General features: G+C 37.6%; 1 protein-coding gene across 4 annotated transcripts in view; it reads left to right on the top strand.

The window, feature by feature from the left end:
• Positions 1–24,591, top strand: part of INPP4B (inositol polyphosphate-4-phosphatase type II B) — a 344,498-nt gene that overhangs the window by 105,008 nt on the left and 214,899 nt on the right. For all 4 annotated transcript variants that reach the window (XM_061992339.1, XM_061992338.1, XM_061992341.1 and 1 more), the window contains 3 exons: positions 9,937–10,021; positions 20,828–21,052; positions 22,734–22,778. In XM_061992339.1, coding sequence (XP_061848323.1) covers positions 9,937–10,021; positions 20,828–21,052; positions 22,734–22,778 — 355 coding nt within the window. The remainder of the gene's footprint in view (positions 1–9,936; positions 10,022–20,827; positions 21,053–22,733; positions 22,779–24,591) is intronic.

Genomic DNA, 24,591 nt, shown 5'->3' with positions numbered 1-24,591 from the left:
ATCATTCTGAACTTTGATTTTATGACCCACTGAATGTATTTGATATCTATCAGTAAAGAATTTTAGCTGCTATTGCATGTAAAACTGCATCCTTCATTCCAAGCTCCTATTTGAGAAGTGATGTGTACATTTCCCTTGAGGATGACCTGAGAGATTAGAGATGAAGCAACTGTTTTCAGAAGTGTCCTTCTGCTGATTATTTTGTCCAGAATCAATTGTCTGCATAAACATACTTCTTTAAAAAAACATTTGTTCGTGCTTACTTATCATTCTTAGAAATACCTTAAAATAGGAATGTGATGTTCCAATAAAGGAAGATACTTTTTTTTTGAGCCAAAATATTTCTTCCTTTCAAAATCTATATACAGAATTTGTGTATTATGAATAAAGTGGGATGGCCTTAATGTTTGTGAGATGCCACCATTTTCTTTGGTATTTAACTGACTAAAAAGTATTTTTGCTGCTTACAGCGTTGGTGGTCTAATTCCCAAGCATCTACTCCTACAGTTTGTCACATGAATACTTTACTAGGTCCTGAATACTATACTAGATCTGGAAAGAGTTACAGTTTCATGGCAAGATGGATAGTCAATTGGGGTCAAAAAGCAAATAGAATGTTAGGAGTCATTGGGAAAGGAAAGAGCAGAGCATGTAGTAGTAGCAGAGAATGAACCGTGCAGTTCAGTTTCCGTCATCTTGAAAGATAGGAGGGAGCTGGGAAAGTTTCAGAAAAGGGACAAGGAATGAGGAAGGTAAAACTCTTCACGCTGGAAAAGAGCAGATGATTCAGGTGCTCTTTGATCAGTAATCTGCAAAACCATGATTGGCTTGAGGAAGGAAATAGAGGTTAATGGTTCATTGTCTCTTCCAGTGCAAGAACTCAGGATATTAAATGAAGCCAGTAGGAATTAGATTATAAGCAAAAAAAAAAAGTTTTTTTTCATGGAATAGGTAGTGGAAATACCATAGTTGCTTGCCAGAAGATGCTGTAGATGCTAAAAGTAGACATGTATTTGAAAAAAATACTGGGCACTCTCAAGAAAGAGTACCAACATTTTAAGTCAATGAAAGGAAGAAGCATCTGAAAGAACCCCACAATGTGAAAATAGCTGCAGGCTGAGACAGTATCACATGTGGCTGCCCTGCGTTTCCTCTTCTTGGGACAATTATTTATGGCACTTGTAGGCAAAATAACAGGTTGAAGTCAAATAGCCACAACTGTTGTAGAATTAAAGATGATGTTCCTTGTCTGAAATTGCTACTCAATAGAAGTGACTAAATACAGCTTGCTAACCATTCAGGTAGAATTTCAGTTCTTGTGTAGAAAGTGCAATGAGTACATCCATGGATTGATTTATTATTTAGTTTACTCACAGCTGGAAATTGTTACTTAAAAGGAAATAATAATATGATGGCCACTAATAAGCTTATTTTATACATCCTTAGTATCAAGAGAAACTCTTTGTCTGTTGCTAGTCAAAACCAGTTAAACATTTATTTTCTTGAAGACTTCAGTCAAATATTTTCCTTTCTCTAACAGAAGAAAAAACTACATTCTCCTGAAATTTTTCTGCAGCGTAGATCCTACCCTGCAGAGGTACATATACCTTCCTTCATCAATGTGGCACAGTCAGCTTGGCAGAAAATTTGTATTCAAGGAGCATCTGGTAGTCTGGGGGCTTCTTAAGAAAGAGGGGGAATTTGTATAATCAGTTGTTTAATCAGAACTTTCTGGGTTTTTTTGTAATAGGAGACTAAAATGAACATCAGCAAGGAAATTTTTGCTATATCCCTTTCACAGACAGAGATGATCTTGCCATGTCAGAATCAAGAAGTTATGACCTTGAAAAATTAGAAGTTGGGCTTAAAAATCATGGAAATATTTCAAAAAGCAGTAAAAAGATATTTGTGATATTTTGGCTCCAGGAACTGAAAACTATGTCAGATGTTGTGAGACTTGCAATAAAATGGCAAAAGCTGGCAGAATTCTTACCAGTGGAAGCAAACATCCTTCATTGTCCATTTTTAAATACCCAAAGATAATGTGTTTTACACACAATTCTTATAGCCATGATATTTTTGTACTCGCAGAGGCCTCACCAGGTCAGAGTAAAGGGGGAGGAGAACCTCCTTTGAGCTCCTGGCCACACTCTTCTTGATGCATCCCAGGATGCCATTGGCCTTCTTGGCCACAAGGGCACATTGCTGGCTCATGTTTAGTTTATTATCAATCAGGACTCCCGGGTCTCTCTCTGCAGAGCTGCTCCTCAACAGGTCAGTCTCCAGCCTGTACTGGTGCAGGGGGTTGTTCCTTCCCAAATGCAGGACTCTGCACTTGCCCTTGTTGAACATCATGAGGTTCCTCTCTGCCCAACTCTAAAGCCAGTTGAGATCACGCTGAATGGCAGCACAGCCTTCTGGGGAATTGGCCAGTCCTCGCAGTTTGGTGTCATCAGTGAACTTGCTGAGGTTACACTCAGTCTCCTCATCCAGGTCGTTGATGAGATGTTGAACAAGACTGGTCCCAGAACCAATCTCAGTGGAACCCCACTGGCCACAGGCCTCCAACTCGACTCAGTGCCGTTGAATAATGTATTTGAATAAAGCCTTTCTTGTTTTCCTTTACTTTCTTTGCCAGGTTTAATTCCAAAAGGTCTTTGGCCTTCCTGGTTTTGTCCTTGCATACTCTGGCAATGTTCCTACACTCTTCCAAAGCAACAAGGCCCCTTTTCCATCTTACATATATTTATTTCTCCTTGAGCAGTTCCATTAGTTCTTTTTTCATCCATATAGGCTTCTTGCCTCCTTTTCCTGATTTTCTACTTGTGGAGGCACACTAATCTTAGACTTGGAGGAAATGACACTTGAAGATTGACCAGCTCTCTTGGGCAATCCTACTCCAGAATCCTCTCCCATGAGATTCTTCCAAGCAGGTCTTTGAAGAAGCTCACCTGAAGTCCAGGGTTGCAACCCAGCCCAGTGTCTTGCTTCTTCCACACAGGATCTTGAACTCTACCTTTTTGTGGTCACTGCAGCCGAGGTTGCCTCTGACCTTCAGATCCCCAACCAGATTTTCTTTATTTGTTAACACAAGGACCAGCAGCACACTTCTCCTCGTTGGTTCCTCAGTCATCTGTGACAGGAAGCTGTCATCAGCATTCCGTAGGAACCTCCTGGACTGTGTGTGCTTGGCCGAGTGGCTTTGCCAGCAATTATCAGGGTAGCTGACGTCTCCCATGAAGGCCAGGGATAGTTGATTGTGAGGCAGCTAGAGCTGTCTGTAGAAGGCCTCATCCACTTCCATTTCCTGATCAGGTGGCCTGTAGTAAACTCCCACAATGGTATCACCCACACTTTCTTGGCCCCTTAATTCTCACCCATAAGCACTCAACCCACCCCTCATTCTCACCCAGGCAGAGCTCAATGCACTCTAATTTCTCACTCACTCACCTAGAGAGCAACTCCACCCCCTTGCCTTGTTGGCCTGTCTTTCCTGCCATGTTTCAGTAATGGCAATGAGGTTGTTGCCCTCTATCTGCACCCACATCTCATAGAATCATAGATGGCAGGGTTTGGTAGGGACCTTTAGAGATCATTTAGTCCAACCCCTCTGCTAAAGCACGTCCACCTAGGTTACATAGGAACCTCCAGAGAGACTCCACAGCCCCCCTGGGCAGTCTGTCCCAGTTCTCCCTCACCCTCCCAGGGAAATAGTGTTTCCTTATGTTTAAATGGAACTTTTTGTGTTCCAACTTCATCCCATTACCCCTTTTCCTATCACTAGATACAACAGAAAAATGGGATGCCCCAACCTCCTGACATTCACTATTTAGATATATGTAAATACTAATGAGATCCCTCCTCAATCTCCTCTAGACTAATCTCCAGTTGCTCCTGCTTATTCCCCAGGCTGCATGCGTTGGTGGCAATGCAGGGGCTTACTCGAGTTTATTGCCTTCCTTACTTCCCTGGTTCTGCTCAAACTGGTAAAAGCTGTAATTAAGCTGTCATACCTAATTTTAAAATACAATTAGTATTTAATTCTTATTTTAAGTTATTTTTAAAGTAAGAAGGTAATAGATTAAGCACTAAGCCAGAGACTAATAAATTGCTGGTTTTTAAATGACAGACAAAAAGTGTATAACCAAGGTGGAGAATTCTTTTTAAAAAGCATATTATCCAAGATATGTGTTGTGATACAGCACCAAAATATAACTTTGAAAAAGTTAACCAATTTGCATCTGAACGGTATATAATAAACTTTTTAGATAGGAAGGGTAATTTGTGATTGTTTCAAGCTGTGTGTAGAATGTAGAAACTGTTCAGTATTTGTTTTTTCATTATACTTGTGCATAATAAACCAAGTGAATATGAGGTGTGAATTAAGAGAATGTGTATTTGTACATTATTATATTACTACTAATGTATTTTGAAACAGAAAAGAAAATTACTGCTGGTTAGAAATATTTGTCAAAGCTAATAGACTATTACACGTATTTATCTTTTCTGTGGGACTTGTTCAGTGACGTAAGGCAACATTTTCCAGAGTGAATGCAAATTAGTATTATATTGCCAGCTTGAAGTTAGTATCTGGTAGCATTGCATGATGGATTAATCACAGCAGGTAGGGCATTTTTTGAGAAAGATGCTTTGAGCATCATTCAGTGAGCTTGCAGTTTGCAAAGGTGGTTGCAATGAACTACCAGGTTACATCCTACCTGGTATAATTGAAGCAGCTCATCAGATATCTGTGAAGCACATTTTTACCTTGTTACGTAGCTTGGGTAATAGGCTTTGCATTACTTGATAAACACAGAGTGGATATAGTAATATGGGAGAAGAATATATAACATTAAAGATTTCAGGTTGTTGAATACCACTTGCCAACATTTAAAGAGACATTTTTAATTCTGCAGATTATATGCTTGAGTATATCATGCAATCATTTGTTAATGTCTCAAAATTAGAACAGCATATTGTGCTCTGTTTGGTAGCGGGCATACCATTGTGGAAATAGGTTGAAATAAATTTGAATTCAAAAGATTATTATCTATTCTATTTCTGAATAAAATTACCTTGACCGATTGTGTTGCTTTTTTTTTTTGTTTATGTATATAAAAAAATCTGCACTTCATCTGTGAAGTGATGAACCCTTTCCGTGCTAACACTGAAGTAGCAAACGTAGGTGGTAATGTTTTTAATGTAGTCAAAAGCATGACCTGAGCACATGCATATATTTTTAAGCAAATGTCAGTCTGACTAGTTAATTTGCCAGTACTGGAGAGGTTGTAAAGACTGAGAATTGTGAGCAAGTTATGCAGCTTGTACTCTTTTTAATGCCATTAGCACTTTAATGCTACTGGAATTGATGTCAGAGCTAGTTAGGTTAATATTAGACTAGCGTTAATACCATTGCATGTTGTGTAAGTTTTTCAGGCCTTTGGTCACACTGTAGGCATGCCAAGACATAGTGGCCCTATGATTGTACCTACTGTGGTCTTCTAGTTCTTCTGCTGGAAAGCCAGCCTTTGGTAGGGCTGTGAGAGCATGCAAATGATCTGAGCCAGTTATATACAGTTGGAATGTAGGTACATGGTTATACTAGGAGGTAGGTGCTTTACTTTGCTTTCCATTCTTGCAAGTTAGGCACTTAGATTGTGTATCACTGAAAGCAGCCTTAGATGTGCCTCAATACCCAGTCTTTCAGGTTTCTTCAGTCACCAACTTTTCCTCTAAGACTTCCAGTGAAGGCATTAGATGTATCTTCTAATAAGTGGGAGACAGTTGATGACATTATAGTTTGGGAGAGAGATGACATGGGTTTGAAATGATTTGATAAACTTCACTTGTTGCTACCAGTCCATTCAGGCAAACTCCTCTATTGCAAATATGTTCTTTAATAGCAAGCAAGGACTGAAACCAATTCTCATCATTTGCATTTTTGAAAGTATTTTCCTTTTTTTTGTTCCCTAGCATAGTCTCTTGTGCTCCTTCTGTGTGACTAGAATTTTGTCCATTTTAGTTACTTTTGTTGCCTTTCTGTAAAATTTCTGGTTTTAACTTGTTCCTGTCATAGAAATGCTTGTAAATTCAAGCAGAAAATAACATGAAGTCAAATCTACAGGAATGAAAAAGTAGCTCAAACATACCACTCTGTCTGACATTTTAAGAAGTTTCTCAGTGCTTTGATGTTTTTGAAAGCTTTGGGGATTTTTTTTCTCCTCAGTCCATAGAAAAATGGCATGCTGGAGACTGCAGTAAGAGTTATGCATTCTGGTTACAATACAAATTACAAATTTGGTCCAGATAATTAGAAAAAAATGAGAAAATATACCAACATCAATTAAAATACTATGTGCTTCTCTCACTGCTGTAGAATCCATTTTTGATCTTTGTGCTTTCTAACTGAAAAAATACTGTGATTTACTTCATCAGAAAGCTTCTCTATGCAATTTGTTCTTCGGATTGCTCGTGAATTGAGAGATGGACTTGAATAATGGTTGCCAGTTTAATAGAATATTGGTAGCAAAGCTTGGCCAATCATTTGGCAAAGCGAATTGAAAAGATTTCTTGTAATACTAGGTTTTCAACACTCTTCTACTTTATCAATTTTTCTATGATATTTAAGTTAGATTCATGAATCCCTTGATTTTGTCCTCAAGTTAGTGTTTTAAGACAATTTCTTGATTTAGGGGGTGACAGGGTGCCTGTGGACTTTGTCAGGTTTTTAAGCAAGATGTAATAGTTCAAGGCGTGGTTACTGTTTTGCATTTGGAGTGATGCAGTAAGTTTTGGTAACAATTATTGAAAATTTCTAATGGTAGCAAGAGAACCCCCAATGTATTGAATTATAATACATTACTATGTATCTGATTTTGATCCTATTTGCCATGTATAAAGACCAGATCATTAGAAGTTACCCTTTTATGAAAATCAAACCTAGAAAAATAAAATAATAGCTAGTCCTAATAAGCTCATACTATGCACTTAAAGAGGGATATTTTTGCTTCTCTTCCGATACTGAACAATAAAGTTGATCTCTATCAGACGTGCATAGTGGTTCCCTTGATTGCATTTATTGCAGTGTAAATAAATTTCTTGTTAGTTTTTTGTCACAGACCATACCTTATCTATGATGAAAACGATGAAAAGTCTGCAATAATAGTAACTCTCAAGGTCTTTTTCTTCAGTTTTGTTGCAGGATATGTCAGTTGTTCTGCAGCAATGAGTACTTTCTTTTCTGGCAGCCTTATGCTCTTTCATCTTTTTTTTTTTATTGTTTCCCTTCTTGTTCCCTCTCACATACAGAAGCAGTAAATGCATATCCTCTGATCTCATGGTGCTTGATTGTGTATCTTGGAAAAATACTCAAATTCATTTCAAGTTGCAGAATTGTTTCATACCAGCTTCCACTGGTGTAGGCAGTGGAGTAACTTGTCTTCAAAGAGGCCCTTGTGCTGCAGCATCTGCTGTCTTAAAATACAGAAAGCTTGAAATACTCTGAACTCTCTTCTATTGGGTTTGTTATTTCTCTTCTATATCAACTGCATTGTGAGACACCTTAGTAATACAAATTCTTGTTAATTATTTGATAGTTATTTGTTGCTAACCACTTGCTAATTTGCATTATGCTATTGTGGTTTAACCCCATCCAGCAGCCAAGCACCACACAGCTGCTCACTCACTCCCCCCTGGTAGGATGAGGGAGAGAATCAGAAGAGGAAGAATGAAAAAACTTGTTGTTTGAGATAGTATAGTAGGTAGAGCAAAAGCTGCGTTTACAGACAAAGTGAAAAAAGGAATTCATTCACCTCTTCCCATGGGCAGGCAGGTGTTTGGCCATCCCCAGGACAGTAGGGCCCCCATCATGTCTATCAGTTACTTGGGAAACCAACTAATGTCACTCCAAGTGTCCCCTCTTTCCCTCCTCTATCCCCAGCTGTATACACTGAGAATGAGGGCATATGGTCTGGAATATCTCTTGGGTCATTTGGGGTCAGCTGTCCAAGCTGTGTCTCCTCCCAGCTTCTGTGCACCCCCAGCCCACTCACTGGCAGGGTGGGAGGAGGTGAGAAGCAGAAAAGGGCTTGACTCTGTGTAAGCCCTGCTCAGCAGTTATGAAAATATCCCTGGTTTATCAACACTGTTTTCAGCAGAAATCCAAACCATAGTCCTGTGCTAGCTCCTATGAAGAAAATGAACTCTGTTCCTGCCACTACCAGCACATATGCCTTTCATATACAAATCCAAACATCAAACCTTTAAGTTTTGGCAACTATATCAAACTACATGAAAGCTGTGATTTTGCATTCCTGGGCTTTCCAAATACCTGACTGGTCTGAAAGCTATGCCATAGGGAGCTGCTTTTGCTGACACACTTCCACTTAATGCAGATGTAAGTTTTGGAGAAAATGTTAAGTCTAGGGAGTTGTCATTTTTGCATGTTTCACCTCTGGGGCATGAATATCAGCAGAGGAACCATTATCTATTGGGATGAACAGGGGAAAAGGTGTTAGTTGGTTGACTTTTTTGGGCAAAGGCTGGATAGGAGTCTTTCATGTACTCACAGCTGTGAGTTAAATTGCGTCAAAGGTTTAATAACTTCTGAAATAAACCCCTTATTTTGGTCATATCTTTTCTGATAATTTGATATCTCTTGAAAGAACCAGGCTGTGCTTATCCACTATTGAAGTGAGAGTTACCTGAGAGGTTATATCAGTGTTAATATTTTGCTTCAAAATCTAAAGAATTAAAACAGGTATCAGCATCACTGCAGTGGAGAACCCTTCCTAATTAATCTATTGTTTTTGAAGTATATTCCTAAAATGACTAATTGTTTTTCATAAAGACTTCTTTTACTTTGCTTTCCCTGGTAGAACTTCTAAGAATGTCTCACTTGATAGCACCTGAGAATTGCCTCTGAATTACCATGTGCGCTTAACTTTCTGGATTCTATACTTAAAACTTCCCAGTCTACCATTTGTGTTTCAATTAGCTGTTTTTCATTCCATTTAGACCAGAGCATTCTGAATAGTATTTGAAGAAGTCAGTGTACAAGTGGTTTCTAGAAAAGTCTGACTGCTTTTTCTTGGTCTATTGAACCTTCTCTCTTGACTTCTGGAATATTTCCAGTTAACATATGCTTTTATATGCCTTTTCCTAGCTCTTCTGTTTTAATGTAACTTTTCTCACCTTTGGATATTGACTTGTGCTTTTATAACTCGATTTGGAGTATTCATTTAATAAATGGTAAAAGGTGGGAAGGAGAGAATAAATGAATAATTTTTCAGAGAATCCTTGTTAGACTTTCTGAAATGTTGCCTGTCACTCTTCTGCACCTTCTCTGCAGAGTACTGACAAAAAATGGTAGTAATTTGTATCATACTGCAGTCTGCAATAGGTCCATATCACTTAATGTCTTTTGAATTGCACAGCTAGACAACATTCAAAGTTTAAAGTGATGATAAAGAAATACCTTTGAAATAAAAATTGAGGAGATGACTTCTGTAAGATAGCATATTATTTTGTTCACTTGAAAGTCTCCTACTCTTTGAATAGAATATGAAGTTTGGTTCAGGCTTATTACTAAATACAAAATTTGGAATGAGCTGGGCTTTTCTGATTGTCTGATTTGCTTAGGAACAGAGTGGCACCTAAACTTTTGAATACCTGTAATATAAAAAACCCTTTATTGAATTCCTTTTTTGTTAGTTTCCTCTGTGGTCTTTTCTAACAATTTATTCCCATTATAGCTCACTGAACTGAAACAGAATGGCACAGATCAGTAATTAAAGAATGCCTGTATCTGTCTGCCTGGTGAATATTGTGCTTTGTCGTCTTCATATCTACGTGTTGTTTTGGCTATGATCAGCCAAACAGAAGGACTTCTCAGTTAGGTTCCAAATCCTAATGCTTTGTCATCTTTATGTCTCACAGAGTTCTAAAGCTTCTGAAGTGGTAATCCTGGAGCGCTGCTGGGTTGTGGAGTTCAGGATTAAAACAGATGTTTCAATAGTTCTCAGTAAGTAAGACATAGCTAAGTATGTTCTGTATGACTTTTTAATTTCTATCAACAAAAAAGACCTAACCACCCAGGCATTAAAACTGTGCTCAAAATGTATCTAAAATATATCATCTGTCAGATGCGTACATCTTAAATAGTGCTTGTCTCTGATTTTAGAACACATAAAAAAATAGCTTTTAGGATTTTCTTTTTCAGCATGAATTCAAAGTGAAGTCAATGTTGCCTTCTTCATCTGACAATAAATAAAAGTTTGAGGTTCTGTTAGATGTTATATACAATATGAAATTTATATTGATGTATAGTCAGTTCATCTTATTAGTGAAAGATTAATCATTGCCAACCTCCTTATTAAATGAGAGGTTTCCTGTTTTTCCCATTGCCCATCAACTCTTCAGTAATACAATTGTTAAAAACAAAAGGAGAAAAAAGTTATTACATAGAAATCAGAATCATAATTTTGGTGGAAAGATTTATTTGGAGAAAGGGTTCACATAGAATTTTCTCTGTGGGAACAACTTAAATAGCTATTGTGTTAGAAATTTTTTATGATGTGAATTTTTCTGATACCACCACAGAGTCCTAAGATCAATTTCCCATTTTCTGTTAGTTGTAATGGTCCAAGTGCACTTTAATTAGGCTAGAAACTGGCAGAAAAGTTATGTTACATATGTGGGCTTGATGGTCAAATTTCTGTGTAGTAGGAGCTACTAGCTTATTTTTTCATACTCATCAAAATCTCCAGTCCATTTCAAGGAAAGTGATGCATTAATTAAGCTAACTTCTATCATCACCTACTGAAGCGATTAGTGTTTAGTCACATTTCAGAAGGCAGTGACTTAAAATTATTCATTGTTTTATTGTCTTGGTTTGAACTGGGATATTTTTCTTTATAGTATCTGCTACTGGGCTATATTTTGGATTTTTGATGAAGAGAATGTTGATAACAGAGGGATGTTTTGGTTAATGCTGAGCAATGCTTGCAAGCATTAAGGCTGTTTCTACTTCTCTGCCCTGCCACAGTGTACTTTGTTGAGGGGTAAGAAGTTGGAGGGAGGCTGGTGTGTGCAGAAGAAGCTGGGAGGGCACATGGCCAGGACAGCTGACCCACACTAGCCAAAGGGCTATTCCATACCATAGGATGCTATGTCCAGTATATAAACTGGTGGGAGTTGGCTGGGAGGGGCGGGTCACTACTTGGACATCAGTCAGTGAGTCGGGAGCATTTGCACTGGACATCACTTGGGTTTTTTCTTCTTGTTTTTTTTTTCCCTATTAATTACTATTATTATATTTTATTCTTTTTACTGTTTCTATATTTTAATGTAGTTATTATACTTGTTCTTATCTTAATCCGTGAGTCTTGGTTTTCTTTTGCAATTGCCCTCCCCATCCTATGGGAGGCATGGGGAGGGGAAGTGCATAAGTGACCACATGGGCCTTTGTTGATGAATGACTCGACTTGAACCATGACATTTATCCTCTTCTGAATAGTATTCAGGGGAATAGCTGAAATACTGCGTCTTTACTAGTGGTATTAAATCTTATGTCTTGTGCCTGATGTTGAGGTGCTACTTCAAAACCAACTTTTTGGGGGAGATTTGGAAGCATTGCTTTGCCACTATAACAGCTGAATGATTACCACTGACTCTCAAATTGAGACTATTGTAATTATGCCCTTATTGAGTCCAATTCAGTGATTGGAATCATCAGCTTTATGAGGTGGTGATGTTAGAGTTGGATTATAAATATAGTCATGTCAGTTCCTTTCTGGCATTTTTACAATACTTGAGCATAATGCTTCTGAACTCAACTGAATGAGGAAGACAGTTGTAATTGCTGACAGTACTCTTTCAATTAGCTTTGAAGATTGCAAACGGGACTATTTCTGTGGCAGTGAGACTGGCAGGTTTTAAGTAAAAAAAGGCTGGGGAGGCAGACAACAGTGAATACAGAGTAAGCACTTCAAGCTGCCCATGGACAAAAAGAGGCTGTGAATATGTGGGGAGAAAGATACATGTTTTTGCATGATTAGGGACAGGACATGCTAGCTGAGAGACAGACTTTCCAAAGCAAAGTTTTGGAAGGTCAGTTGTGTGGTTAGAGGTAGAGAGTGGCATTCTGAGCAGCCTCTAAAAAACATATTTAAGGAGAAAAGAGGAAATGGTACAGAAAACTTGACGTATGCAGAACCAAAAAATGATGATGAATGCCTGGGACATGACCGAAGAAATACAGCAGAAGATAAAGGAAGAGACAGATAGGTAGAGGAGAAATGGATTTCAAACTTGGCATTTTTCCTGTGCTGGAGAACAAGGACAACAGCATGGCTTGTGATTTGTTGGATGGGAAAAGACAAGGAAAGCCAGACTATTATGAGGTATTAGAACAAAACCAAAGACAAATGAAGATGATTTAAAGTGCACTGAGTCAGGGTAAAACACCAATACAAGTGAAATAATAATCCACATACTGTATGAGAGGAGATGTCAGAAGATAAACCGAGGCAGAAAAGCAAAACTAAACAACTAAGAGGAGATTTTTGTCAGTGGGTGCTTCAATCATGAAAAACTAGCTGCATCATCACAAGAAATATATCCACTGGCTATTAGTAACAAAAAAATCCCCTCTAGAACATGCATTTGGATTTTTAAAGGATTCATGTGGAAGCAGGATAGGAGGACATATCTGCTAAAAATGTCAAATTCCTTGTGGAAGAGAGAGAGGAGAGCTGTTCCAGAACACCATAGAAGCTCCAAGGAAGGAGGTGGACTAGATTTAACTTGTGATGTGGCTATGAAGGGATGTTTTCTTCATCTTGCAGGTTGCAAGATGAAGAAAATCAGCTGGGGGTTGAACTTGGAACCCTGAAGGGGAGGTTTTGAAGTAAGCTTGTGTCTGATTGTCTCCATCTTTTTCTGAGCATGGGCTGAATCCTAGGAGATGTGAGCATGTGAAAATTGGAGACTACCTGGGATACCTAAGAAAAGAACAAAATAAAGGGGAATGGAGTAAACATGGAGGGGAATACATGGGCAGTTTCATGCAACATCTAGTGATACTGTGGAACTGATCATTGCCTCAGGGTGGTGTGGGTGCTGAAACTTAAGGGGAGTAGAGAAAAGGTCAGGCAGTCACAACAGATAATCGTCAATGCTTCAAATATAGTGCTCCCAAAGCAGCCTAGCTCAGAAGGTTTCTAAATGGACCATGAAAGGAAATAGAAGGATTTGTTAGGTGAACTATCATTATATATATGGCTGGCTGCTTGCATGTGGTTGTAACATGAAATAGTTGCTATTACAAGAACAGATCAGACACTTTAGGGTGTGTGACAGATCTAATTGAATATGACAGTTCACATGACTGTGATTCATTCCTGAAATCTCAGAAGGTATGATAGGGGGAGAGCATTTCAACCCTTTAATCCAAAAAGAACTTAAACCTGCTATGTACTGAAATGTTTGAGCAATTCAACGTTAACTGTCTTGCCTTGGATTCTACTCAAGAATAAACATTGTGCTTGCACCATCAAAGCTCGCACCTTGTACAATACACTTAGTCACAGTAACCTCACCAGATACAGAAATATATAATTGTAGCTGTTTAGAGAATAGCTGTGTCTCTGCTGGACCTTGGAAACACTGTCAAAGGTGGCTGGTTACTCTATGTTCCTGTTCCCAGGTGCTGTTAGGGGGCTGCAGGGCAACCTCTGTGAGGCATGGCAGGGCTGGCCAGTGCCGGACTCATCCAGCTCCAACCAACCTGCCTCAAGTCACAGCTCAGGCCTGCTGGTGGAAAGCCTAGTTCAGAAATGGTAAAACACTGCTCAGGAGTGAGGACTGAAGAAAAAGAGTGTGCACAGCAGCCTTGCAACTACCAGAGTGAAGCAGATGGAGGGGAGGAGGGGCTCCAGGTGCCTGAGCAGAGATTCTTCTGCACCTCTTGGAGAGATCCCAGTGGTGTCAGTATTTCCCTGCAGCCTGTGGAGAGACTATGCTGCAGCCAGAGATGAAGCATGAGGAGAAGGAACAGTAGAGAGGAGCTGTTGTGGACTGAATGTAACTACCCCAGTTCTCAAACCTCCATGCTGCTCAGGATGTGGGGAAGGCAGAGGAGTTGGGAGTGAAGCTGAGCCTGTGAAAAAGAGAGACGAGGAGAAAGGTCTTTATTTCTCCCTACTCAGCATTCTTTTAATTTGGAGTAAATCAAATTATTTTTCCTGTGAGTTTGTTTTGCCGGTGATGGTAATTGGTAAATGGTCTCATGTCTATCTCAGTTCATGAGCTGCTGCTGCTTTTCTCTCTCAACCCTATTGAGGAGGGTGAGCGAGTGATTGGCTGGGCGGGTGGGTGGCAGCTGGAGAAGATCAGGATGACTCAATTTACTTTAGATGTTTTCCTCTAAGTGCCTTGTCTACTTCCAGATGTGTTAGTGTTTGAGTAGAAGATGCAAAAAGATGGGCAACTGGGAGAAAAATGTGTTAATGTTGGCAGCTATTGGTCACCATTATGTTTCCATGGAACAGGGCAATTAGAGCTGCATGGTCCCAAGAGGAAGATCAAGTTGACCACTGTGGTGTAGACAGCCTCGTGTGGATAAGAGCCAAGAACTCTCCCCCTTTCTTTGATGTGATGTTGTTCAACATTAAATTGGGAAAGAACCTGAGGCACAGGTGCAATGTAGTGAAATCAGCGTGTGAGACAGCATGCAAGGACTCTGTTCTCTTGATTTATAAATCTCTTCTGTTTTTTCAGGATAAGAGATTCCTTTAAGACTGTAATAATTGCATTACTGTGTATGGTCTCTTAGTGAGAACTAGTGGGAGGTAAGAGGTCTAACATCCAGGTAGGGCTGGTGAGTCGTGAGGAGCAAGAGGTGGAACAAAGGAATAAGACAGAGCTTTTCATACAAGGTCACAGTCATCTAAAACATATTGCTGGGGCATGAGACAAAGAAAAGACCTGCATATAAGAATATCCTTAAGACAGCAAGAATTCCCTTTTGCCTTTTGTAGTATGTGAGCCAATGAACATGGAGCTTTTCATTTTTTTCCACAGTAAGGACTTGGAAATGTAGATCAGTATCACTCTATGTTTTAGAGATAGAATAACTGAGGCATATCGTCCAGCCAGTGAGGTGATACACTTGCAGCCTACTGCTTTGCAAGGGCTGCACTTAGTTTTGGTGAGTGCTGCAGTATTTCTGTTGAGTGATCTTGAGATGCCATTGTGTTATTTAAATATTTGTGTGGTCTGTCTTGCTTCCAGAATAGGTATGGTATTTATTTAGTGAAAGGAGAGAAGGAATGTGGCATGTGTGAAAGCCTGCAGTATTAAAAGAAATCAAGTATTATACTGCAGTAGTCAACCTGGGGTATCACGCTATATTAATTTCAACTACCTCAGCCTCTTTGTGAGCTTCTGTGGGGACTTAAACAGAGTTTGTAATGGTAACTTATATAAGTTTATTCCAGCACTGCAAAATAAAAATCCCCAGCACTGGAGATAAAGTTTTTAATTAAATTCTTTATCTTTGATTGAAAAATTGACTTACAAAGGAAGATTAACATAACGTCATGAGTAACCATGGGATGATTTCATCACTACTAATTTGAACATGAAATGCATCAGCATATAGAATTCAGTCAGCTTTGTGAATTAAAAGCCTCTGATGCCTGTATTAGAAATATCCTGCGGATATAATTAACGTATCAAAGCTTCCATTCTACTTTTGTTACAGCATATGGTGGTTAGATGTGATGGTGCTTTATATTTTAGACTGGCAGTGGCTCATTGATATTCTCAACCATTTTCCACTGCTGAGATAGCAACTGGGAATAACTTTTTGCTAGGTTGTGTGTGGAGAGAGAGAGAGAGACAACCTTTTAACCTTTTTAACTGTTTTACTTGGCATATTGGCATAGGGGAAAAAATAGTGATCCTCTACAAAACAAGAGGCTGTCATCCTGGATATGGATCACGTGCTTTTTACATGTTATGTATATAAACCCTGGCAATAATTTCTTTTTTGCCCTGTTCAACAAAATTTTATTCTTATAACGCTTTTTATGAAAATAAAGCAGCCATGCAATATCAATCTTTCTGTCACTTTTAAATGTGTAGTAAAATAAAATTTAAAATATCCTTCTTAAGAAATAAGTGAAAATTAATAATAAATGAAAAAGTTTTATAAACAAAGTGTTTTCCCCCTACCCTTAGAAATGTTTATTTTGTTATTATTGTTTGACATTTACAAGACTTTTCATTAAACTGCAGTCTTTTGCAAGACCGGGGTCAATTCCAGAAACTGTCAGCACTGTTTTGATGACTTGGTTATTTCTGATTTCACAGAAAGCTAGGTTTCTGTATAAGAGTTTATGATTAAAGTTACCATCAAGTACAGTTCAAACATTAAGAGGGATATCATTAAGACAGTTTTTAACAAGAATTTGTTTTAATTTTAAGAACAATGGAAATACCGAAGTACTTGCAGAGAAAAGAGGCAACTGCTATTGTTAAAGCTTGGAGATTTAAGTATTATTACAAACTACTGGGAACAAAAAAGTTATATGAAAATGATGGAACTAACACCAAAATACATGGCTGACTTTAGACAGTTGGAGTACAGTAGAAAAAGCTTTCCAGTGACACCAGGGATATCTAAGCTTCTCTTTGTTCTGTTTCCTTATTTGAGAGTCCTGTCTTAGCAGAGGGGTTGAATTCTTTATTTGAGTTGTAAAAGTCCTGTGGGATGACTTTCTATGCTGGCTTCTATGGGAGAAAGTCATGTTGAGATCTCACTTCAGTAAAAGAGTTGCTGGTGAGCAATCCTGATCAGAGAAGCCTCTGTGAACAGATGGGTTTGCTTTCCACTATCTGCTTTGTCAACTCTTGTCTTCAATTGAATGTCTGATATTGAAATAGGGAAAAGCAGCAAGATGGGCAAGCTGCTGGAAGGGTCGCTGGCCACCTACTAGTGAGGTATCTCACTTAAGAAGGCGCATGAAGCAGTATAGACAATGGACCACATCAGCTTTCCATAATATCAATGTTAAGTGTTGTCTCTATTTCTACCCACACTGTGTCAAGGCATTAATCTCCACAGAATTAATCTCCACAGTTCGCACAAATAATATCTTCACGTTATCTTGCTTTTGCAGCATTATTCGGGTGAAATTTGAATTGTCCATGTGTTGGCCCTGATGTTTAGAGACCACTTCATGCATTAGAATTAGTAATATTTGGCCTTTTTTTTTTTTTCATTTCTTTGTTTCTTCTTTCCCCTCCTCAGACTATTAGCTGTGGCCATTAATTTACTTTCCACTGGACAGTTCAAAACTGACCTGATAGTGTAGAGTGACAAGAAGAAACATTTTGATAGCGGGTTATTTACTGCAATTGAAAACTAATGTTTAATAACAAACATGAAGAGTATGTCTGACTTCATACACTTTTAGATTTGCTCTTGGAGTAAGTAGTTTAATAGCAGTACTCTTGCTTTTAATCAGTCTACCATTGTGTTTAAGTAGTTGAATGTCTTTCCTGGGTTTATACCACTCCACTTGAAACCCCACTGGGAATGCCTAGCACTAAGATGAAAATTGCTGTTCTTGTACGGCAGATTCCCAAGTAGATAGAAAGTTTTCTTAGTTTTATATGTTCTCATACCTTACCTATCCTCTAATGAAAAAATTATGTCATAACAGTAAAACCTGGAATGCAGACCAGATAAAGAACTGGTGTTGTTGAAGTCAATAGAAATCTTCTCAAAAGATTTTTGTTCAACACTGACTTGGTAACTTGTGCCAGTAATAACAACGTAATGAAGGGTACTTATGTACTTGTATTTTCTACAATAATGCCTTAATTGTGAAGTATAAAGTGCTTTTGTCCATTTGCTTAGGATGTTTCAACAGAAATAGAATTCTGTTGATAAGTCCACTACTCATTTGAGGTGTTCGACACGTTTGTGGGTCTGTTAGTTTTATTTTTAGAAAGACTCATTTCAGATTAAGTTTTTTCTTCCTACTGCAATGTAGAATTACGTGTCTGAGCTTGCTAGGGTTTATTGTATGTAGCTGATATAAAACAATTGGGAGACAAGCAGAGAGATGATGATCTTTATTATATAAATCTGTGTATTCCTTTATTGCAACAGACAAATTTGCCAAAGTGCATTTTGGACATTGTTTGTATTTGTTCTAGTATGTGAACTTACTGTAAATAAACATTACATACATTGAAGCAGTATGGGAAATACAGAACTTACCAACTGCTGGATCTGCAGAATAAAACTTTCTACATTTGCAACGATAAATATTTTTCAGGTATTTTCATATGCTTTTCGGAATTTAACTTAGCTGTCGGAGCACTCCACAGAGCTAAATATAGCAGAATTGAATATTTTGAAGTGATAGTTTAGAATGAATTTCCAGATCTCACAACTGGCACCTGTTAGATCAAAATACAGTGAATTATGCTCAATTCTACTGCATTTCACTATCCATTTCTGGTTCCATGCATATTAAGGGTGATTCAGCATGCCTTTTGTGCTTGGCAGTCTGATTTCCACAGCTAAGAGGTAAATAAAAATAGCATGTTTTTAATTGCAAAACATTGATTTCCTCCCAAAGCAGATGTGTTTGGGTTTTGTGGGTTTTTTAATCTTAACTAGTGGTAGGATATTTCAAGACAAGATCACTGTTCCTATTTACATTTAAAAATAAGAAGGAAGAAGAAAATAACACCTTGATATATTTGCATTTGTTAAGTGTTGGTTTGTTTGTCTGACAGCCTTTCCTTAGCCTGAGATATCTTGGATATCCAAACTGCTTCTATTAAAATTGTATGTACTTTTCAAGGCTGAATGGTATAAACACATGTTTTAGATGCCCATAAATACATATATATATATATACACACACACATATAAATATATATCTATTTAATTACAATGACTATTCGTTAATTTGGGTCTTGATGCTGGTTGTTTCTTTTCATTTTTCCACTGGTAGCTACAAAAGACTATGAAATCAAACCAAGCTTCTGAATCACTGAAGTCAGTGACATGAGGGAGTAGACCACTGTGCTGTTGCTCTGCCAGAACAGCAGTTAAGGTTATGAGCTTTTCTAGTTACCAGTCTGTTTGAAGGTCACTCACTGCCCTCATGGCTCAGATGCAGTGGCAGATCACACAAGATCTTGCAACTGAAACTTCTGTGTATCCAAAATCAATCTCTGAAAACAGTAAAGCTCAGCTTGTTCAGCGTTGGTCGCTTAAGTACGTATTTTGTGTGTAAACAAGGGTCTGATGAATATCTGCAACTCCCTGAAATTTTCATAATTCTTCTCTAAAGAACTGAATACCTTGTTATATGACTGAGCAAGAGCTAAGGGCAGGAGTTTGAATCCTTATTAGCACTTTTTTAATTGCCTGTGAAGCTGGAAAGATAGTCCCCCAGTTTCTACTGTTCTTTCCGATCTTTCCTCATAAATTCTGTACTCCAACTGGCATGTGAAATCTTATCCAGCATTCTTAGCAGCAGCTGCAGCTACACATTTAGATTGCCTTAGATCTACCCTCAGACAAAAACAAATTGACCCACCTCTACTTTTAAGAGGTTTCCAGATTTGAGGTTTCATCTTTTGTTCCCCCATAACAATAAATGCAGAGTTAATTGTAAGTGGCAGATGCTCAGTTTATGAAGTGAAAACAGGTTTAGAATAACATATGAGTAAGTGCCCAAGGTTACTCAAGGTGGTAAAAGGGAATTTAGGTTCATTTTGTGTTGAAAACACTCTTCTATGTTACTTTTATTTTTGAATAAAGTATGAAAACTTTTGTTTTGTGCAATAATGTGATCTATGGCTTATTTAGGTCAAAATGATTTTGATGTCCAACCAAATATTTCAGTCCTTATTAATACAATAGCACAGGTGCTTTGTAGAGTTCTATGTTTCTAAATCAGTTGGTAACTTATTTTAAAGAAACGATTTTTGTTTCTTACCCAATTTGTTCTTCTCTGTGTGTCTTGTACTAAATATAACACTGAATTTGTGACTGCAGAATTTTAAATGCTTAAGAGGTGGGGTTTTTTTCCTATCTGATCTTAAGCAAGTGACTGACCCTTGCTACTTACCTGGATTCCTTGGAAACCTCAGCTTTTTCCCTCCACACCTCCCCCCTTTTTTTTTCTTGTTTTGCTCTTTGTAAAATTGATCATTAAGTAACTGAACTTCAAGCAGAACAGCAAATGACACATGGATAGTGATGAAGTCTGAAGCTCCCACATACAACCTGTTGAGTTTTAACAAAGTAGCTATGTCATGTGACATCTGTGTGTGTTGGTAAGCGGTGTTCTGGCAAGAATGAATGAGAAGCTGAGCATAAAGGAGAACTCCGACAGAAGAAATGATGGACACATTCATTCTGGTGAATCCCACCATCTATCAGAACCATGCCTGCTGCCCCTGCTAAATCAAATTCTCTCTCAAGTTAGCAGCCCTGATAGCTACCTGCTAGGCTCAAGAATCCGTGCTTAAAAAGGATTTCCCCTTTTGATTTGATTCTGTCACCTAATTTAGCAATCTGTTCATTGCTTTTGGACCTGTTCTATGGATAGACTTAGTACTGCACTGCGTATGAAAAAACTGGCATGTCATTCAACAAGTGGATGAGCTACATGGTTCTGTGACCGTGAGAAGAAGCGTGTGCGCGGTGATTTTGTGTGAGACATAAATGTTTTCATGATCCCTCTTTTGAATGAGAGCTCCTAAAAACTATGTTTATGTTTTCTGAGTGTAGAGTTTCAGAGCGGAGAACCGGATCTTTACCTTGAAGCTGCATCAAAGCCAGATTGCGAATCTTGGGCTGTAGCACTGGGAGAGGCAAACTCGGAAGGTTTGCGGAATAAAATTCAGCAACTCCGGAGGTTGATCATGGAAATCAAAGAGGAGAGGTCGTCAGATGAAGCACAGCAGTTTCTCCCTTCATCCCACATCGACAGTCTAGGAGAGCCACAGTTTACAAGTAAGTGCGTATGCTCATTTTATTGAGTGAAACAATAAAAATGGCCTACTCTGTGTGACAGTTCAGATAGTGTCACAAACAGGGTACATAATGCTGTTGCTTGACAAATTTCAGCTGTAGAGAAAGTCAACTGATGAAGATTATCTTCAAATATTATTATCTGTTAAATTTTGATTTATGCAAATAACTTTGAAGGGACAAATGTGCCCTTATTGTGTTTCTGACTTTTTATCTCTAATTTGTTTTCTTCATAAGACTTAAAAATGGTTTCATTTGAAATATTATTTTTCTCTTTTGTGTCCTATATGAACATATGGACTACTGTTTAAAATACAGTCTGATAACTTTGATAAATGTATAAAGCTTTAGTGATACCTAAATTAGTATCACAGATTTTTTTTTTGTGATATAAAAGCACTCTGGGGATTTAAAAGCACAGAAACATATGTTGAATCATGTTTAGTGCACTGAAGTCTGGGCACTGTATTTCAGTTCCCCAGTTATTTAATCAAGTCTGTATCCTGCATATTCATAAAGGTGTTCCCAGCCAACATGCTGACTCTGCTAATGACAGAATTCAACTCAGAAATTTGTTATAACTCTCTTGGCTTTTTTTAAAAGTAAAAAGTAACAGATCATCTTTGTTATTTCATACTGACCCAGGCCTTTCTAAGCTTTGCAGCTGTAATTTTTTTTGCACAGGCTTCAATGATTGACTACAGTTATGAGAACAGTGTTAAACTAGATCTATTCAGCAACATCAAGTTTTCATGGAACAAGAAGAACTATAAGTTTTGGGGGGTGTTTCCTTGAGTTTTTAAAAATTATTTTTAATTTTTAACAAAAAAATATTGTGTGTTCCAGTTAACATAGCAACTTGGTCACGACCAATTTCTTCAATACTGATAAATAAGCTCAGTAAAGCACTTCTTGAGTGAGCTTAATAATGCTCACTGGAGATAATACATAAATGTGCTCACCAGACAGCTTAATTTCTACAAAGTTCATTCCTGCACAGGATGAACAGCCAATGTTATTTAACTGTTATTCCTACGTTTCTCTTGTTGCAGCTCTATGGTTCACTATATCCTAGCATGGTAAGAAAATATTGTACTTTGCAGTGAAACATGCAATAGAACAATATTCCACAATGGAGGGAATGATAGTGTTCTTATTGCCCTTGGTATATGAGAGAAGGAATTTATGTGCTATTTCCCAACAAGAAGTTGGTTTTGTTGCCTTAAAATTTATATATAGGTCAATAACATGGTGATGAAACTGGATTCCATACCATGACAGAACATGGGTTTTGTATTCATTTTTAATGTAAAAACATACCTACTTAAAAATTTTTTAGATGTAATATTTTCCCCATAGATACATAGGTGTTGTGATTAAAAAATCTTACATCCATGAAAGGTTGGGATTAATTTTCTTAGTTTCATTTCCCAGCAACAAAAAGTTTCTAATAAAAAGTTTTTTCAAAAGTAGCCTTATTTTTCAGGCAAGTATTTAATGCAAAAGTCTCTCTTCCTGTGAGTTTTTAACATGAAATGTTACTCTGGTGCCAATGGCAGGTAGCTAGAGGTATGAATTAGACACGTGAAAGTGTTACTATATATTAAAAAGCTAGACATGGAAATAAAATTATTTCTAATTTTTTTTTTCTTAACTTTAAAAGGTATTCAGAGAATTGCAAATGAGCCAAAGCTGGAGTTCAGTCTTGGTAAGATGTAATTTTGACTTTTTGGAATTGCAATGGCCTGAGTGCATGAAGAGTTTGTATTTATAAGTGTTAACCAATGTAACATGTTACCAGTTTAAAAACAAGTAAGAGACCCCTGCTTTATTTAGACAGATGCGCCTGTGCGTGTCTTTGAAATGCTGATATGAGATTCTTAATTGATTGAAATGGCTATTGAGTTTCTGATGCTGTACCAAGCTGAAAATCTGCCCAATAGATTTGTGGAAATACAAAATATTACTTATTTGGGAGAAGATAGTTAAGATGGAATTTTTAAAAACATATTTTATTCAGATAGATGTACTGTCCCTTTGGAACAATGTTTAAATTAAAAGCATTGATTATTGTATTGTAGAGGAATCATGTAAGCATTTACCTTATTTTCTCTTTTTGTATTTAGTATAAGTAATTAGTATATGAGAACTATATTTTAGTATAGTTTATAATGTAAGAGAACTTTGTTTCAAGGTGTTCTATCAGCTCAAGCCTCCCTTTATTCAGAGGTATACTGCATGATTAAGATGGCTCAGTAAGTCAAGTATGCTAACTGAATCATCAGGTACTTGTAATAGAAGATAAAGATGCTCAAAATTTGCAGCCCAAACTGTGCCATTTAGAAAGGAAAATTGTCAACTTTGTCATAACTCTTACAGTGCAAAAACTTTGAAGTAGTAAGGGAAATAATTACTTGCTATAGAAGCACTAAATACAGTGTTTCCCTATCCGAATGTTAGAATAATAGTTGGGTTCAGTTGATCAACTGTTGGACTCAATGATCTTAAGGATCTTTTCCAATCTAAATGATTCAAAGATCATTCCCAGTTCCTGTATACAGTAAAATAACATAGTTGCAAATAATATGTCATTTAAGTTTCTGATGCTACGTGCAGCATACTTTCTGAAATGACTGAAACTTGTATTTTTTATGATTTTTGCATTCATATAAGCTACTAATATGCAGCTCATATATATGATATGTATAGCTGTACACTGCTGGGAAACTTTTACTCGGTGCTGTTCATTATCTGTTATATTTACTTTGTTATAAACACTTTAAAGCACCTATTGAAAAAGATATGTGCAAGACAAAAGGGGAGGGAGGGAGTTTTGTAAGCACTGTATTATGTAAAAGTCAATCAAACTTCACAATTTGGGAAATTTAAATTACCTATAAACAACTCTTCCTCAGAAACCCCAAACATGGCAAACAAGATGACACCAGAGACATGCTTGAAGGTTCTCACTCTGCTCATTCCAGTATGGTAGACTATTTGCTAGTCCTGTCTTTTGAAATGGGTTACACTAGGCTGTGTGCTGCTCTAACTATGCTGATTTGAAAGCTAATAACCTAAAGCTGTGTCTATTGAGGCAAATTCTGTATGATAACATCTTTTTTAATTTCCCTTAACTGTATCTGGATGTCTTTGCCTATACACCTTTTAAGAAAATAGACATTTATGAAAGATTCATTTGGGTTTTTTTTCCTTTATATAGGGACTATTTCTGCTGAAATTGGTAAAAGTTGGCATGGAAGAAAGGCCTAGCTCTCTATTGGGGAATTACTCCTACTCTAGTAGTTGTTAAAAGTGATTTTAACTTTTCTGTGTCTTTCTATATGCATTTTTTTAGGTGATGTGACTGTAGTATTTGGGCATAGCTACTAATTGCCATCTCCAGCAATAACAAACTCCCAGAATTACACTGGTGCAGCAAAGGAGAGAGAGAAAGGTGCTACAGGTGGTGACTGCAAATTAGAGGAGCTGTACTTCAGGAGAAATTACTTTCAGTGATAAAT

The sequence above is a fragment of the Colius striatus genome, chromosome 3 (assembly GCF_028858725.1).
Source record: "Colius striatus isolate bColStr4 chromosome 3, bColStr4.1.hap1, whole genome shotgun sequence".
In the NCBI taxonomy this organism is placed as follows: Eukaryota; Metazoa; Chordata; class Aves; order Coliiformes; family Coliidae; genus Colius; species Colius striatus.
Note: the sequence above shows the minus strand (reverse complement) of the source record. Positions and strands in the feature narration are given on the sequence as shown.